Genomic DNA, 18,942 nt, shown 5'->3' with positions numbered 1-18,942 from the left:
GTTTAATAAACCTGCATCTGCAATCAAGAAAAAACATGATATCACTTATTGCACCTCTCGTCATTAGTTTGGTGAATTTTATTTATTTATTCAGAATAATGTAGCCAGTCACAAATTTCCATTGAGCTGGGACTGCAGGGACGCCACTGTATAAGCAATTCACATGGTCCATACTGCATGGCTTTTAAAAACTCATTTAGACTTAATTTATACCTTTGTCAAGCCAACATTGTGTAATCAGTCATATGCAAGGCAGATTTTTGGGCAGTCTTTCTATGCCATTAAAATTGTCAGTTTTGCCAGAGCAGATGTGATGACAACTTACATTTCCTGTTATAAATTATTTTATTACCTAAAAAATGATCATAACGCCTGTGTGTTTAGCATCGGGTAAACTGGCAATTTAGCTCCACAATAACTTCAAGAAATAGACACTGGACTCATGGTGAGAAGCTATGGGGTGAGAGATCGGAGGAAAAAAATACAGCTGTGAAAATAGCCCATAGATCACGTTACCAAACAAATAAACAGATTAAAGGAATGCACTTTGACTTAATATAAAGGAAGTAGTGTGTGAGATTTCAGCAGCATTACAACACATTGATTGTGATCAAATGATTTGCACCCCACTGTTTATTGTTCTTTCTTTATTAAAGTAACTACTATTGCTCCACATCTGCACACAGTACCTGTTTCTACACTTTATTAAAGACAACTAGACCTAAATAGACCCAACAGCACAAGTACAAAAGGGATGATGAGAAAACAGAACAAAAATAACTTAAAATGCCTCGAGGTATAGGAGCACAAGCAAATATGAAGAATGACGAACAGGTTCATTTAAATGGTTTTTAAAATCACACACTACAATAATAGGAAGCAGTGAATGATGTGACCCCCCTTCCCCCACAGTCTTTTTCTTACAGTAACTTTCAACATGATAGATGTGGCAATGACTATTTAGTCAAAACCTCCAGATGAGTTTTGAGTCCACCTATTAATTATGCTGTCAACCCTCATATATATTTTGCACAAAAGATGTTGGCAAATGTTCAGAGTGCACTCATTTGTACAGTAGATTAAGAGCATACTGTATTAGGGATCATTATTTTAGGTCAGCTTGTGCCACAGTAAAGTATAGTCAGTAAAGAGCTGAAGAAAATGAACAAAGTCCTCTCTCCAGCTTCCCTTCGAAAAAAAAAAAAAATGAAATTACCTGACCATAAGTGCTCTAAGGCCTGTAATTTATTTGATGTGGATGTCAGCAATACTTTAATATCCAAAAAGAAAAGAAGTTTGAGGGTGGAGCCGGTGACCTAATTATAGAAGTGTGAGAGAACCATACAGACCAGAAAGGTCCTGAGGCTTGAGCTAACCACTGTAACCCAGGACCAGCCATCCTTTGCACCTCATGTCATTTAAAAAAAGAGGGCAGCTCTGTGTTTTGGCCACTCTTCACTGTGGAGAGGCAGGGGGAAATGTAACGAAAGATGCGGGCAGGAAAGCTTGCGCTCATTAACATCTGCACAGGGATTAGGACACTCTTTTAACACGTGCAACCCATAACAGACCCAACATGTAATAATACAGAGCTGGAAGCCGAGGTAGTAATTTTGATATTTAAGAGCCGCAGCTGTTTTATAGGCTGGTAAGAGGCTGGTTAGAAGTCACGTGAGAGTGCAGAGCCTGGAAGATCAACATGGCTTGCAAGATGGTTACTCAGCAGTTCAAAGGCATCACCAAGAATCAATTTTTTTCTTGATCTTTTGAGATCAGTATGCACATACAATTAAAATGAATCAAGCTCCTAAAATGTAGCGATCAATAGTGTAGCGATGTATGAAGCACAGCTCACACAGAAGCCACTTTCAAACCCAAACCCAATACTTTTATATTTATATTGTTATACTGATTAAAATTAATTATATGAATTATAAATTAAGCCTTTTACATTTTCTTTGCATCAGTCACATAATAATAAACAAAAAAATAATATTAAATTAAAAACATAGACTATATATGTAAGAAAGAAGAAGAAAAAAAAAAACACCTACTGAGTAAAAATGTTCGATTTTAGTTGACCTGAAAAACTAATTTGCTCTTGAAACAGACTATTTAGCATCAAGTATTAGTTTAGTAGGCAGACATGTCTGTAGAGAATGTCATGTCTACCTTTAGATTTATGTACCTTAGCTACATTTCTTGTATATGGTAATGAAGTATAGACATAAAATGTTAACTCAATACATCAGTAGTGCTGGAAAATGTGTTGTACTCTCAAAATGTGTTGTACTCTCAAAGTAGAGGGTACAGAGTAATTGCTTATACTGACACTCTTAAAAAATACTGTACAAGAGAAATAAAGTTTTTATTTTTTTTTGGCTGAACAAAACCTGGACTAGATGATTACAGCAGTTTGGAACTTCGGCAGCTTTGAAGATTGCAGGTTTTAAACCTTGTGTAGTTAGGATTGGACAGTATAATGAGAGATTTAAAGTGATGAAGCTATTTCTCTGTGCTATAATGGTTCAGAGTGCCTGCTAGGCAGTTGCTTGGCTGCTCATGGAGGTTGATCCAGTGTTTTATTCTCATTGTTTGCATTCATTTTAATTCATAATATTAAAGAAATGCTGCAGGGCTGAGCTGAATTCAAAACACTAAAACATTCTTCTTTACAGTGCCAGAGAAATTATGGATTATAAATGAACACAGCTTAGAAAAAAATTCATTTGTAATATCTTGCATCATCCTCAGATGTACTTCGACAGCTCTCACAGAGAATAAAGCCCCATTAAGAAAACAAAAGGGTTGCTGTTTCCATGCACAAATATCCGAACAGAGACAGATATACAGGCATACATAAATATAGACAGACAGACAGACAGACAGACAGACAGATAGATAGATAGATAGATAGATAGATAGATAGATAGATAGATAGATAGATAGATAGATAGATAGATAGATAGATAGATAGACTATTCTATTCTATATACTATTCTCAAACTTCTGAGAATCCACTAAATTTAGAGCGAGAACACACTGCATCTTTAAAGATCATTCGCTGTCAGTGGCCATACAAGGACACTGAACTCACTGCATGATTACTAAGTAGTTGACCAGAAAATTGTCATGTTCAAATTGTGTCCAGATGCCCTTGCATTATGGTGAACCAGATGAAACGGCTCTGCTTTGAGAAAGTGCTGGGATGTTCTCGAGTGAAACGAATAACAGGAGCTGTTTCCTCATGCACTGATACTCTCTGCAATGTTGGGAATTTGATCTGCTCCGTTAAAAGACATTTTCTAAGTTTCCACAATCTGTCACAGATGTATCTGACAGTTTGTATTCCCATTTAGTCTGTATTTCTTCAAAACTGATGTCTTTCTTGTATATATTCAACAGGGTATGTATAATTGTGCAATAAATTGCACAACAATATTAGATCATTTTGAAAAGGAAGTCCATCGCACTCATTTCCAGATTAATTTTTCATTCCCAAAATCAACAAAATTACATCCCAAAATTACACTGAGTTCATTCAGTTCCATTGACGCTCTCAAGTTCATGTGTAATGAACCTCTGTGGGGCCATCAGAGCTTCAGATGTGGTTGATAGTGGAAGGACATCTCTTAGTTTGACTAAAATCACAGCTGCACAACGTGGGCCAGGAAATTCTCTATTAGCTTTTTAAAGCTTTCTGTGGGCCTGTGGAAGACTATAATATAATCCACCCGTGTGGTTTTGTAAATGTAATTAGAGCAGCCGCCACTTGAGGTCGGCGATCTTGATTCTGGAGGTCCAAAGCTCATCTGCTCAGCTAACCGCAGGCCTAGTTGCTACAGAAAGCAAAACAGCAAACAAATGAAATAGTAATTATGACTGGGATTACCTTTCATTTACAGATTAATGAAAATCTATTAAAGGGGTCATATGATGTTGCTAAAAAGAACATCATTTTGTGTATTTGGTGTAATGAAATGTGTTTATACGGTTTAAGGTTCAAAAAACACCTTATTTTCCACATACTGTACATTATGACGTGACATCATGTGACGTGAGATACAGCCAAGTATGGTGAATTCGTGCTCTGCATTTAACCCATCTAAAGTGCACACACACAGCAGTGAACACACATACACCGTGAACACACACCCGGAGCAGTGGGCAGCCATTTATGCTGTGGCGCCCGGGGAGCAGTTGGGGGTTCAGTGCCTTGCTCAAGGGCACCTCAGCCTTGGTATTGCCAGTGGAACGTGGTTGACTCTTAACTTTTATAAAGAATATCTCTTTGGATTTGAGACTTTAGTTTTTACAAATCAAAATAACATATCAATAAAAGAGAAAGGAAAACTTGAAATCACATCATATGACACCTTTAAAAGAGGTATTTTGAAATACAGTACCTTTCAGATGTCTTTGTGTCAGGAGCAGAATTAGATATCATTCAGTCCACTCTATCAGCCCTTTCCATTAGCTGCACTGAGCCAAATATTCCCCTGACAGCCAACTCACATGTGTTTTGTGGACAGGGGACAACTGTCCTTTTGTTATTGTGCATGTACTGCCTGGTTCTGGCTCCTGTTTTAGAAACAACTTTTTTGTGTTCTCTTTCTGTTTCGGCCAGGAAACTTTCTTCTTTAGAGATAATTGGTGATAAAATGCAAGTTTGCTTTGTCCTTCAGCTGCATACTTAGATTAGGCTGGACAATTAGTTTTTTGAGTTTCAAATAAAGAGCCCCTCCTATTCTCTCCAGCTCACTCAACACAGATTGTGATGAAAGGAGGGAATAATCAAAGAGTAAGTGGCGGAGGTGGAAAAGATTGATGAGGGGGAGCCTACTTTGTTTTGTCTCATGCTGATAAGGTTTCTTAAACAAATCAACCAGATTCATGGAAATGTATAGCTGCCTGTCAAGAAGATACAATTCGTTTTGAAAGGAGATGTTTAACACATATTAATGAATTATTTTCTGACCCTATGACACCATATGTGAAGCTTATCATTTAACGTTTGTGTTGGCAATAAACCGGCAGATTATAGTTACAGTCTCTAATGTATGTGGTGTTGTGATGGGTAAAGGGGGGCTGGGCGGCTTACCAAAAGTTTGTAGGTTTGAGACTCATAAGCTCAATGAACCATCACTGCTGTGTAACCCCAGGTTGTTCCAGAAGGATTGTCACTGTAATAAGTGTACTGTAATCATTAAGGATAAACAGATGTCTGCTAAAATGGCTACTTACTTGTATCCAAAGCATTCATTAAAAAGAGGGATGAGAAATAAGACATAAACAACAGCAGTGTGAACCTTTGAACTCTGGCTACAAAAAGGACCTTTAGTTCAAAACAAACAGACAATTTTACATTGTTGATCGACTGATGACATCCAACTCTCATTATCTCATTATTTTTCTAAGTGCTATCCATAACTGTTTTATAGCAAGACTTTTACTGTAAGTCAACAATTCATAAAGTTTATATTTGTGAAAGATACATAATACAGAATTTAACAGCCTGACTGAATGAATGTCGCAATTATATTTTATTTAACTTTTAACTCTCTATATTATCAAGGTTGTATTTCAGTTTAGTATGTGTTCAGTAGTGTTTAGTACAAGTCGTGGGTGAAATGGGTGACTTGTCAGACTTTCCAAAAGGACGAATCATGTAGTTTAGCAGGAGTGTGTAACCTTAACAGCCCAGTTGTTTGGAGTTTTAAGAACAACAGTCTTTATGATTATAAATTATAAAAAGAAGAAAAGGAAAGCCAAGTATCAAGACAAAATCAATATATACTTTGAATATCAGCTTGGCAGTATTCTTTAAAGGTTAAAAAAAGTTTAAAAAGGCTTGAAGTTTGATGGTTTTATAGGCTTTAAAGACAGACAGAATGAAATGGCTTTACAAACCAGGGAAACCACTTCATTTCTCAGAAGGCCATCACCTGTTGAATTTTTTCCAATTGTAATTCATTAATTCTTCTTTATTCAAATTCAGCTTTCTCTGGAGTGTGGCCAATTCGCAATGGTAATGTTGGCAATTTGATGCACAGCACACTCGTTTTTTGACTAATTTGTGGTCTTATGTTTTGGTAACTGAAACATTGTTTGAAAACACCTTCTTAATTCGCACCTTGGGTCTAGATGAAGAAACAGTTTCTCTTACTTCAATGTTTGTGTGGATATCATGTTCACTTTACGCACTGATTCAGCGAGGCACCTAAAAATATCGTTCTCCAGATCCGGATCAAAGCCGGGATCAGCTCCTCCGTGAATCCCGCCCTACCGTTTAGCCTAAATAAACCGAAAGGAGGGGCTTGTCGGCGACAGAGAAGCGAAGGGTCCCGTGGTGAGCGCTGCAGAGCCGTGTAGTGTGTGTCAGCTTTCATTCTGAGAGAGACTCGAGCGCGCAGCAGCCAGTCAGACAAACCCGTCAAATGGCACGACTGAAGCACACGGACTCCCATTAGAGCCGGAGATCACCCAACAGTTATCTCCATGCACTTGTATGGGCAGCATGCCTCTGTTGAGGTCGTTTTGAAGATTGATATTTTCACGTGAATAGCGGTTTAATTGCCTGAAAGGAGAACTTTAATCAGTTTATTTGAGCACGACCCCCGTTCAGCGTGATTAAGTGCTGGATAAACATCAAATTGATTACATAAGTCTCACAGACATGGAGGACATGAAATTGCGAGTATCACCTCAGTCCGGTCTGGAAAGGACCTGCGTTCAGCATCCTTGCCAAAAGCGCCCTTTGACGAACTGGAAGGACGCGTGTGGAATCTGCGTGTGTTTGATCTCGTTTGGAGTTTGTGTGTTGCTCTACCTGAGGACGTCAGATCTGCAGTCCAGGGTGCTCAGTTTGGAAAAGGACAGAGATCCTCGTATCTCCAGTTGGATCTCTGTGGAACAGGTGGAGCCCGTCCTGTGGAGTCGACTGGATCAGATATTAGAGGAGGTGAGGGGTGACTTTTATTCTCCAGACATTTGTCTGTGGTTGTAATAACATATAGACATACTCATACAAGCTATTTGCTTGAGTCATGAGTGCGAGGACAGAGTTAAAGAGAAGATGTTCACGTTGTCCCATCTGGATGAAGTGTTGTCTTCAACGAGAAGTTAGAAGTGCGTCAATGAGCAGAGAGAGTTTGAGGTAGATACTATGTGACTACGTTCAGGTGTGTTAAAATGTGAATTCGAAGGCGGAGAAATTGACGAGCTCAGCTCTCAATCTCCTCGTCCGTATATTAGTTTGTTTATGGGCCCTCGTTTGTTTACGCACTTCAGTGCGCACAGCTTGAGCTCTGCCGACTCTCAAACGCTCATGCACATGGATCAAAATAATTCGTTTTTGATTGCTGTACCCACTTTTGGGGGGCTTGTGTTTAGTTCTGTTTATTAATTATAGGTTGGTATTATTTATTCCTTTGTTTGCTTTGTTGTCTGTTTGTATTGTCTTATTGCTCGTTTTTCTCGTTTATCTCAGTAACTCCTTTTTTAATTGATTAAAAGCTAAATTAAATTGATAAAACGCAAAAAAGAAAGAAATAACTAATAAATAACTACTTTTTTCGTTTAACTGGCAGAGAAAATAACTTCTACACTGAAATTTTTTTTTTTCGTTGTTTCAACTTGGTAACATCTACAATAACTGGCTTTGTTGAAATGAAATAAATGATTTAATTTTACTGATAAAAACAGATTTTTTTTTAGCAAGGTTGACAGCATTATTACGCACAAAGTGTAAAGAACCACTAAAGCAGAATAAAGACTGACAGCAGTATTGACATTAGCATTAAACTCATTGAGTGTCCACAGCTTATGCCCAAGTGCTACACTTCAGTAACCACAAAATTCAGTAACAGCAACTCCTCTAAATGTCCAACATAACTGAACATTAAAGATTAACATAAACTACCAACATCTTTCCCTTTACTGAAAAAAAACATAAAATAAATTTTAAATCCTAAATTTACTCTCCTAATGCAGTCCCTTGCAAAGCATGCTGGGAACTACAGGTCCATTGCCCAAGGCTGCATTTCTCAAAAGCATTGTGAGTTAAGTTGGAGACCATCGATGGGAAAAGCTCAACAATCAACTTACCTCACAATGCCTTTCCCCCCAGCATGTTTTGCAAGGGACTGCGGAGAGTAAATTTAGGGATTAAGTGTTATTTTATGTGTTTTTCAGTAAAGGGAAAGATGTTGGTAGTTTATGTTAATGTTATGTTCAGTTATGTTGGTTAAGTTTCTGTTATTGAATGTTGTGGTTACCATTGTGCTGAAGAGTAGCATTGTCAGTTGGATTTTCACTTTGCTGTAACATAAAGTGTTTAATAACCCCAATTCACAATTTTTTATTGAAGCAAAATTCACCAATCAACATGGAGCAGATGTGCATGTTTTAAATGTTTATTCTGAGCTTTATTGGAAGTTGTATGTTGCGTCAACATAAAGCACTTAAGTTAAAACAGCATTTCATTGTTTTATATAACATAAACCTGATTGAAGTAGGTTACAACAACGGAACAAGAATGTATAGATAGAATCAGATAGAAATACGTCCTTAAAGCAACAAATGCACGTGTTTACTTTTTACAGTGTATACTGACTCTAAATAAACTTATTAGTTAATGTTTTAACCAATAATTGCCACGTAAGTGATAAATGATTAAATCCTGATTATTGAATTAAGTTTGCTAGGTACTGTAGCTCTTCAAGTGCCAGATCAGACTCTTTTACATGGCTTAAATTTTTCACATCCTACTTAGCATTGCTCTAGAATGGGTGTCTATAAATAACAGAGTCATATTGCCAAAATTTCCTGCTGCTATTTTGACACATCCATTAGTGTAGATGCCTTAATAAAAGTACACATAATTGATGTGATCCGGTAGGTGACCCCCTATTATCCACACTTGGCTGGCTGAATTTTAAGAAAGTCTGTTAAGTGATAAATGTATCTGCTACTGAAAGATATGACTGTTGTTGTTCAGCAAAACTATTATTTGTAGCATGCAAGACCTGCTGAACACATTGTGTCACCATATGACCACCTGTTTTACATCAACAATCAAGCAGTTAGGGCTCTCGCCAGCTTTAGCGCTGACCAAGAACAGCTTCTGTAGAATAGGATTGAGCTTGAAGTGGTGAGGTGGAGAAAAGCAATATATATATGTATATATATATATATATATATATATAGTACATTGCTTGCGGCAGTGGTCCCTTCACACTGGCCTCTGGTGGTTCGTCACCTAACTGCATGTAAAATATCTGAGGTGTTAAAAGTATCTTGGGTAGAATTGTGCTTAAAATGTGGAAAATGTGCTCAATTGTAATAAAACAAAAAATGCTAAAATAGGCTTCAGTTTTGTTTAATACTGATGGACATTTGAAAAGCATCTGAAATGTGTTTATTTCAGGGGTGTTCTGGTATCATGGGCAGATGTTTCTCATAGACATATTGACAACCAATATTTCAGCATCACCATAAAATTGCATGTATATGTCTCCATTAAACTGAGAAACATATATTTTGGAAGTACCTGTTGAAGGTTAGAATGGTGCTGATTTCACAATATATAACAGAACGTGCCTTTAGGGGAGGAATCAAGATCTGTTAAGGGGGAAAGCAGCTAAACTACTAGAGAGAGACAGAGAAAGAATGAAAGAAATGGAAAGAGTGATAAAGCTAGGCCTGAAGGCTCAAAGTCTGGGGTCTTAGTAGTAATCGGACATTGGAATTGTAAAACGTTTTGTCATCCTTTCAAAATAGATTGTTAAAACCAGATCAAATACTAGGCATCGAGTTACCATTAAAGCTGGGAGGCAGAGAATGTCTTCTCCCTCCCAACCTATCCCTGCAAGCACTGGGACATCAGCTGTCTCATGCCATTACCACAACCTTACCATTTACATCACGTCATCTTAAAGTCAGCATGAAACCATTTTATTGATAAATAAAACCATACATTGATAAAAATAAAGGCTCCAAGAAAGGGTTTTCACAGCGATGCCATAGAAGAACCATTTTTGGTTCCCCAAAGAACCTTTCAGCAAACAGTTCTTAAAGGACCAATTTTTTCTTAGTGTGAAGAACATTTTAATCATTTAAAGAACCTTTTCCACCTTTTGTCCAATGGAAAGGTTCAATGTATGTTAAAAGTTTTTAATGGAACCAGATGCCAATAAATAACCTTTGTTTTTAAGAGTGTAATCATTTTTTCACAAGTTTTAATTGGGTATTTTATGAGAAGAAATGCAGACAGGACAAGATGTACTGTAGATTTGACTGGATTGTGAAAAGTGGGTGTTGCATTCCAAAATAAAGCCAGATGGTTGAAAAACATTCTTTGTAACATCAGCTGAAAAGGAGAGTCGTTTCAGAGGCGTGCAAGTTTTTACTTTTTGATGAAAGATTACAAATATAAACTTTTTTTTTTTAATTTAGAATATAGTGCACAGATTAATTGTGCACAATAAGACCAAAGATGCATATTAAGAAAGTAGGGTCATTGTTGATTTCATGCTGACTTTAAGAACACCTTTATTCAAGCATAAAGGAACACACTCTACCAGAATTAAATGCTTCAGTAACCTATTGTGCTTCAAAATGAAAGCTAAGTCTTTAGATCTTATTCTAGGTGCTTCCCATCATTGTAACTTTTCATGTTAACTTTTCATCACAGGCTATTGTTTGCTTATTGTGACGCTTATTGTTTATGAGAGCTCTCAAATTTAAGTGAAACAGAGTTTTGGATGCACTTTCCCATGGTTTGATGTAATAAAAAAAAAAAAAAAAAAAAAAAAAAAAAAAAAAAGGAAAATGCTTATATTTTAAAGAAACATTTTATTTGGAAATAACTTGGGAATGCAGCACTGGAAAATCATGAGTTAAAGCTCTGGCAAAAACCCTGTTGCGTCTGCATTATCCCTGGACATTGCTCCTGTGGAAAAGCAGTTTACACACAGCCCAGGCTCCCTCCAAATTGTAATGCATTTTCCATGGCTTCTGTGCTCACAGAACAACCGTCTGTTGTTTAACCCTGCTGTCACATGTACAGTATATTTTCATTTTAGTGTTCTTTAGGTTTTCCTTTTCTTCTTAACCTACATAAGCTGTTTCTGTTTAACAATATCTGTAGTTCAGTAGTGTGGAAAAACTGCTACAATAGATTGTAGTGTCTGAGAGCTGTTTCAGTATTAGAGGAGAGGGCGTGACCAATAGCACCACAATGCAGACACATGACAAACTTTAAAATTCAGTCATAAATGTAGCAAATCAATGATTGTTCTACCAGTGAAATGGCACTGCATACAGTGGGTATGTCTATTTTAGCTGCGGTTTTGTACGTTTTGGCTAAAAATGCAGTAGTAGCTGTATTAGAGAGAGAGAGAGAATGAAAGAAATGGAAAGAGTGATAAAGCTAGGCCTGTAGGCTCAAAGTCTGGGGTCTTAGTAGTAATCTGACAATGGAATTGTAAAACGTTTTGTCATCCTTTCAAAATAGATTGTTAAAACCAGATCAAATACTGGGCATCGAGTTACCATTAAAGCTGGGAGGCAGAGAATGTCTGGATATACAGTATACAGTAGTAGCTCTGTTTAATGTCACTTTTGTGGAAATGTAATTTTTTAAAGAGCACCAACTGTTCTTTAAATCCTGTTCTTCTAGAGTTGAGTGTTCACTTTGATACCTTCACTACCCTGGAGTTTCAATGTAACCAATTCGGTTTATTTCAATTACTGACCTAGTATGCACTCCTACATTGTTAAACTAATGCATCACTTGTTAGTGCCCTCACTGCACACAGACATGACGCTGCTAAAAGAGTGAATGGCTCCAGAGGTATGCAGAAACAATAGAAGTTGTGCCCCTGGTGAAGGTCATAGCGCAAAATAGCTTCTTAGGTCAATTTAAAAATAGCTTTTCAGGGAGTTTTCTTCTGAATCTATTTCAAATGTCATGTAATTTATTTACAATGCTGTGAAAATGTTTTTGCCCCCTTCCTGTTTATTATATTTTTTGCATATTTATAACACTTAAAAATTCAGATCATCAAACAAATTTTAATATTACACAAAGATAATGCAAGTAAATAAAAAATGCAGTTTTTAAATGATGATTTCATTTATTAAGGGAAAAAAGCTTTTTAGAAAGCTGAGTTACATTTTAATAGCCACATAAAGGCCTGATTACTGCCAGACCTGCTGAATTAAAAAATCACTTAAATAGAACCTGTCTGACAAAGTGAAGCATGCTTAAAGAGCAAAACATGCCACAATCTAAAGATATTCAAGAACATACGAGTAACAAAAAAGTTGACATGTATCAGTCTGGAAAGGGTTATAAAGCCATTTCTAAGGCTTTGGGACTCCAGCAAACCACGGTCAGAGAGCCATTATTCACACATAGAGAAAACTTGGAACAGTGTTGAACCTTCCCAGGAGTGGCCGGCCTAACAAAATTATTCCAAGAGCACAACGACGACTCATCCAGGAGTTCATAAAAGAACCCAGGACAAAATCTAAAGAGCTGCAGGCCTCACTTGCCTCAATTAAATTCAGTGTTCATTCAACAACAAGAAAGAGACTGGGCAAAAAAGGTATCCATGGGAGAGTTCCAAGGAAAAAGCCATTGCTGACCAAAAAGAACACAAAGGCTTGTCTCACATTTGCCAAAAAAACATTGATTATCCCCAAGACTTTTGGCAAATATTCTGTGGACTGATGCGACAACTTTTTGGAATAAAACCAACACAGCATTTCATAAAAAGAACATCATACCAACAGTCAAACATGGTGGAGGTAGACTTGCCATAACTGATGGAACCATGAATTCTGCACTCTGTCTGAAAATCCTGAAGGAGAATGTCCGGCCATCAGTTTGTGACCTCAAGCTCAAGTGCACTTGGGTTATGCAGCAGGACAATGCACACCAGCAAGTCCACCTCTGAATGGCTCAAGAAAAACAAAATTAAGGTTTTGGAGTGGCCAAGTCAAAGTCCAGACTTAAATCCGATTGAGATGCTGTGGCATGACCTTAAACGGCCCATTCATGCTCCAATGTGGCTGAATTAAAACAATTCTGCAAAGAAGAGTGGGCCAAAATTCCTCCACAGCGATGTGAAAGACTCATTGCCAGTTATTGCAAACGTTTGATTCCAGTTGTTACTTCAAAGGGTGGCATAACCAGTTATTAGAATTAGGGGGCAATTACTTTTTCATGTATTGTCAGGCAGGTTTGGACAGCTTTTTTCCCTTAATAAAATAAATAATTATTTCAAAACTGCATTTTGTATTTACTCGGGTTATCTTTGTGTAGTATTAGAATTTGGTTGATGATCTGAATCATTCAAGTGTGACAAATATGCAAAAAATAACAAAAACTTTTTCACACCACTATATATATTTAATATATGTTTAAAATATTTTCTATATATTTAATAATTTATTTGTGGTTATATATTATGATGTTATTTAATAATAATATTTTATGATATTGGTTATATCAATATTTTCTGTTCGCATGAATAACAAATACTAACAAACTACTCCAACTACACTAGCTTTTTTATTATACCTTATACAATGTGGTCAGTTTCTGCACAGCTGACTTCAAATGTCCCGTTTGTTTATTTCCAGAAATTAGCAGCACGTCTACCGAAGATCCGGGCGGCTCGGGATGCACCTCATAACTGCATCTGTCCTCCAGGTATGTCTGTACATTCATCCACAGCTCACCCCTCCTCGATCTCTACACACCTGTGATAGTGTGCTCCTCCTGTTACGTCTCATAAGCAGTTAAAGTATGTTGCGGTTAAGCCTTTTGAGCTTTCCTTCATAAAATAGTCTTTTGTCTGCAGGTACGTGAAGAGATACTATTGTTGCCAGAATAGAGATGTGATCACCATTGACTAAATTTAATTTCCTATGTAATGTAAATCAGTGAAAAGAGTCTTGTTTCCCCAACCCGTTCACTGGTCCCTCGGACTGGCATTGCTGTGGTGACATGTGCAGTCATATTTGGCAGTCATTGCTTTCAGGTTGTGTTTGAGCGGGTCGTGATGCAAGCCGGAGTGTTGGGATGGCATCATCTTGCTGTTTCTGAGCGCAGGGAACAGTCAACAAGGTTCACAGCGTACGACTAACAAGTCACAGACTGTTAACTCTTTGGGGGTTCAATTTTTTTTAATTATAAATTAAATTAAGTATTTATACAATTTATTAATATTGTAGAATATTTAATGTCTGAAAGTATTTTTGAAAGAAATACATTTTTGTTTTGTTTGTGTATATCTATATATATATCTATATATATATATATATATATATATATATATATATATGTATATATATATATATATATATATATATATATATATATATATATATATATATATATATATATATATATATATATATATACAAATTAAAATGGTCTCAATTCTGGTAGTCCGTCACACCTTTTCTACTAAAAGCTTCCTTACAGCTACATTTTAACTTGCTTCCCTAACATAACCTTCAGTCAGTCAGTCATTAGACAGCCTCTTGTGTTATAGCCCGTGCTTGTGTGTTTTTGTGTTTGTGTGTGTGTGTGTGTGTGTGTGTGTGTGTGTGTGTGTGAATTTACACATCTCTGAGAACCAGGCCAGATGGTACAGACATCTCCTTGTTAATTAGGCTAGTCAGTACTAGTCATTGTTGTGTTAACTGAGTGGAAAGTGACTTCAGACAGCGTAGTGAAACCAGTTTAAGATGGACACATCTTGGATAGGCACTTCTGAACCAGGTGTGGGGACCGTTTAACAGCAGGCATTCTAGATAATGGCCGTGTTGGTTGTTTATTGCTGTGCCATGGGAGAGTGTCTGATCTTTCAATACAGTCTGCACTTTTACTTCGTTTCAACCATCAACCAGGCAAAGTATCAGCATAAAATGGTCCTTTTTAACTGAATTGACAGTAGATACAGTGCAATAAAAGTACAGTTTATATACATTGTGCATATTTTTATAATGTATGTGTATAAATACTATGTGTATGTAAGGAAGTGTCTGCATATATGTAGCTCACCATGACACCAGCTGCCGCTTGTCAATCATTCCAGCGCGCAGTGTTCAGATGGCTTCCATTCCATTGTTTATTTTGAGTGCTCAGAGGTGGGTAATAGTCTGTGACTCCATCAAACGCACAGACTCACTTGTATTCGTATAGCATTGATTTAATGTTTGAGCTACAGTTGAGGTGTAGTAACTTTTCTTTCAACAAAGGTAAAATTTTATGGACCCCTCAACAAAATAGTGCTTTAGCATATAGTTAGCGCTTCCTCTTCCAAGTACATAAAGAATGCTATGTGTTTGTCATGTGCCTTTCAGTATTATTATTCTTCAGTGAAGATGATTGTCCATAAGAGTACCTGGTGGTTTTATACATAATTTTTGCACAATATTTTTTTTTTCAATTCTGTGTTTAGGCCGAACCTGTTTCTCTTGCAGTGCTACTATGCTCTCAAAACAGCTGGCATATGGGCTTGGGGAATGTTTCAACACATCCAAATGAGTTTATTTTTTCTGATTTTGTGTATCCCAAGGGGCTTCAGAGGTTAAGTTCACTCAACTCGTGTTTAAAAACCCATTTGGTTCATTCTCATTTACTCGGAAATCCTCCAAGTATTGTTTTTATTAACAAAGTCAGCGTCAGTTCATACACACAACTGTTTACCCTCCAGCACTGCACATTTCAGCACTAAAGCGGTAACAGTGCCACACATTCTTACTGTGAACAAAGCTAATTACCTTCTCAGTCATCTTTACATTGCAGGCATGAATAAGCCTGTGTGGATAACAGGGCTGCACATTACTGGATACAACTAAAATTGCAATATTTAGTTTTTCTGCAATATATGTTGCCATAAAAGACTACAGGTATTTTTACCAGATGATTTGAATAGCTATGTTTGGGGGGAAAAAATCAATCTAGAATAATTGGGGAGTGCATCTGCACCTGTCTTTTCTTTTCTTTTCTTTTCTTTTCTTTTCTTTTCTTTTCTTTTCTTTTCTTTTCTTTTCTTTTCTTTTCTTTTCTTTCTATTTGTGTGAACCAGTCTTCACACATGGGTTCACCTCTTTCAGTAACCATGAAGTAAACAAAACATAAAAAAAATCTCATTCCAACTGTTTTTGACTCATTCAATATGAAAACTGTTAAACAAATATTAAAATATTAAACAAAATAAGAAATGTATTGTAATAATAGTATTGCACTTTAATATACAAAATCAAGTATTTAATAAATAATTTTATTTTATTGTATAAATATACAATTACAATCATATTTATGTGTAAATTTCCATGGTCAAACCATCTAACTTTTATTTAGGCAGTTTGCTGTCAAATAAATAAAGGTTTCTGAGTGAAATGCAGCACTGTTTATTCACACGCTTGCAGCTTATGATGCAGTGTTTCAGTGATTGGCTGTAAATTTTATTTTAATATATCACACAACCTTAGCTATTAGAATATTTGGCACTGTTTTAGAGATGTTATTTCCACGTTCTGGTTCTTAATATTCTATACTGATATTCTTTTAAGTTGCTTAAGTAAATTCCTCTTACTTACAGTGACATATTGCTCTAGAATAAATGTTTTGATGGAGTACAGTGGGTATAGAAAAGAATCACCCTCTTTAAAATAATCACATTTTGTTGCTTTGCAGCCCGAATTGAAGACGGACACAGTTTTATATTTACTCAGTGCAACTTATAACATCCAAGTGAAATATATAACTCCAACATGTCAAAAAAAAAAAAAAAAAAAAAAAAAAATGACTTGTAAACTCAATCAGGTGTAGCTAATCACCTTCTGAAAAGAGCTTTCCTGGAGCATTTCAGGCAACTGAAGCAAACAATCAACTATGGGTGGCAAGGCACTGTCAAAAGATCTCCAGGATAATGTTGTGGACAGACACAAGTCAGGAGATGGATACAAAAAAAAAAACCTTCAAAGGCTTTGTCAATGCGTAGAAGCACAGTGAATTCTATTATTAAGAATGGTACAACACAGACCCTCCTTGAATCAGGATGTCACTCCAAACTTGATGAAAGAGCCGGAAAATGGTCAGAGAGGTAACCAAGAGACCTACAGCAACTCTGAAGCAGCTGCAGGAATCTCTGACAAAGACTGGTCATTGTGTGCATGTGACAACAATATCACAAATTCTCCACAAATGGCAGATGAGGCTAAAATTGAACTATTTGGCCTCAACACCAAACATGTCTGGTGGAAATCCAATACAGCTCAGCATTCAAATAACAGCATTCCTACAGTAAAGCATGGAGGTGGTAATGTCCTGTGATCGGGGTGTTTCTCTGCGGCAGGGACTGGAGCACTTGTCAGGATAGAAGGAGAAATGGATGGGGCGAAATACAAAATGTGATTATTTTAAAGGGGGGTGATTATATCTTCTATACCCGCTGTATATTTTTATTAATAATTTAAACCTTGATATTTTAACTATTATGGGAATCATAATAGACAGATGTAAACATAGCAGGTTGCGTGACATGAACAAAAGCATGTATGGTAAAAGCAAATATGGTCCAGATAATATTAATATGGGTTTACTTGCAGCGAGGATAAACATGATTTATGCAACCACAGCTTGATTTGTGTGGTGATTTATTAGCTGCCAAGAGCATGAAACCATTGAGAAGACATTTACAAACCAAACACTCAAACAAGCCAGCTGTAATGACCATAACACTTTAATAAATATTTAAGTAAATTTATGTCTTTGATTTTGTTTACTTCTGTACGATAAACAGTTTTTTGGTTGTTGAGTTGCCGCTTGGTAAAACCAGTTAAGCACCACTAGTTTACAAGTGTTTCAGGTCAGTTTTCAGTGTGCGTGCTGTTTAGCTGTGACCCTCTGAACAGATGTGTATGTATAAACATCATTATTTAAAAAAAAAATGTCATCCATGGCTTATCATGGATGGTTGGATGTGTGACAGTTCTGTTAACAGCAACTGTGGCATTGTCGCTATTCAGTCATCAGAGAAAACAAGAACGTAGAATGTATACACAACAACAATGATTTATAGCCATAAAAAATGTTTTTGGAACAAGGTGTTTATCTGCCCAGCCTCTCCACTGGTATCGAAGGGTCATGGTGACGTGAAAACCAAATGCACACTGCTCGAGGTGTGAATGAACTGTGTAGACAATTGTGGCATACTGATGGATATGATGCTCTTTGTTCTAACAGAGATTTGTAAAAATGATCCCAGAGGCACTTACTGCCAACAGCTTTGTCAGTGTACAGGAAAACTCCCATGACAGTTAGATTGAATCCAGGCCCAAGTGCCCAGAACACTCTTGAATCCACACATTGTTTCCCGAGAAGCTGAATGGCACTTTCTTGGACATAGTAGTAGGAAACAGAGAGAAAGAAAGCCTCTTGGCTTCTATGTATCGCACACCCTCCATTGCTCTTATTTCTGAAAAACCAAAGACCCAATTGCCAGAAGGATTTAGCGTCTTTGTGACTGGATTCCGACCGCAGACCAGCATTGTGTCACCAGGGGTCATAAGGGATTGAGTAAGAGTGCTATCTTTAAACGTGTGCATCACGGACACCTCTCTATTGGTCCTGTGTTGGATTGTTTTGGGTGCCATAAAGAGCGGGACGATGGATTTCATTGCATGGGATTAATCACGAGTACAACAGGAAGGGTGAGAGGCCTCTAAAGCCACAAGCTTCATTGCAGGAAGTGACATTTGACAGTTTACCTGGATGCAGTCTGAAGAGAAGCCATATCTAGCATGTGTAATCTGAGCTAGACTCCGGGAACTTGATGTATGACATATTTGCCATATTTAACATCCCCATCATCCCAAAAAGCACAACACAGCCAAGAGGAAAAGTGTATTGCTTAG

The 18,942-nt window shown here is 37.0% G+C and overlaps 1 protein-coding gene across 32 annotated transcripts in view; it reads left to right on the top strand.

Moving 5' to 3' along the window:
* The first annotated feature begins 6,317 nt into the window (after positions 1-6,317).
* Positions 6,318-18,942, top strand: part of LOC109094588 (collagen alpha-1(XIII) chain-like) — a 96,298-nt gene continuing 83,673 nt past the window's right edge. For all 32 annotated transcript variants that reach the window (XM_042768554.1, XM_042768552.1, XM_042768558.1 and 29 more), the window contains exons 1-2: positions 6,318-6,961; positions 13,651-13,720. In XM_042768554.1, coding sequence (XP_042624488.1) covers positions 6,677-6,961; positions 13,651-13,720 — 355 coding nt within the window. In that variant the 5' untranslated portion in view covers positions 6,318-6,676. The remainder of the gene's footprint in view (positions 6,962-13,650; positions 13,721-18,942) is intronic.

The sequence above is a fragment of the Cyprinus carpio genome, chromosome A13 (assembly GCF_018340385.1).
Source record: "Cyprinus carpio isolate SPL01 chromosome A13, ASM1834038v1, whole genome shotgun sequence".
Lineage (NCBI taxonomy): Eukaryota > Metazoa > Chordata > Actinopteri > Cypriniformes > Cyprinidae > Cyprinus > Cyprinus carpio.
Note: the sequence above shows the minus strand (reverse complement) of the source record. Positions and strands in the feature narration are given on the sequence as shown.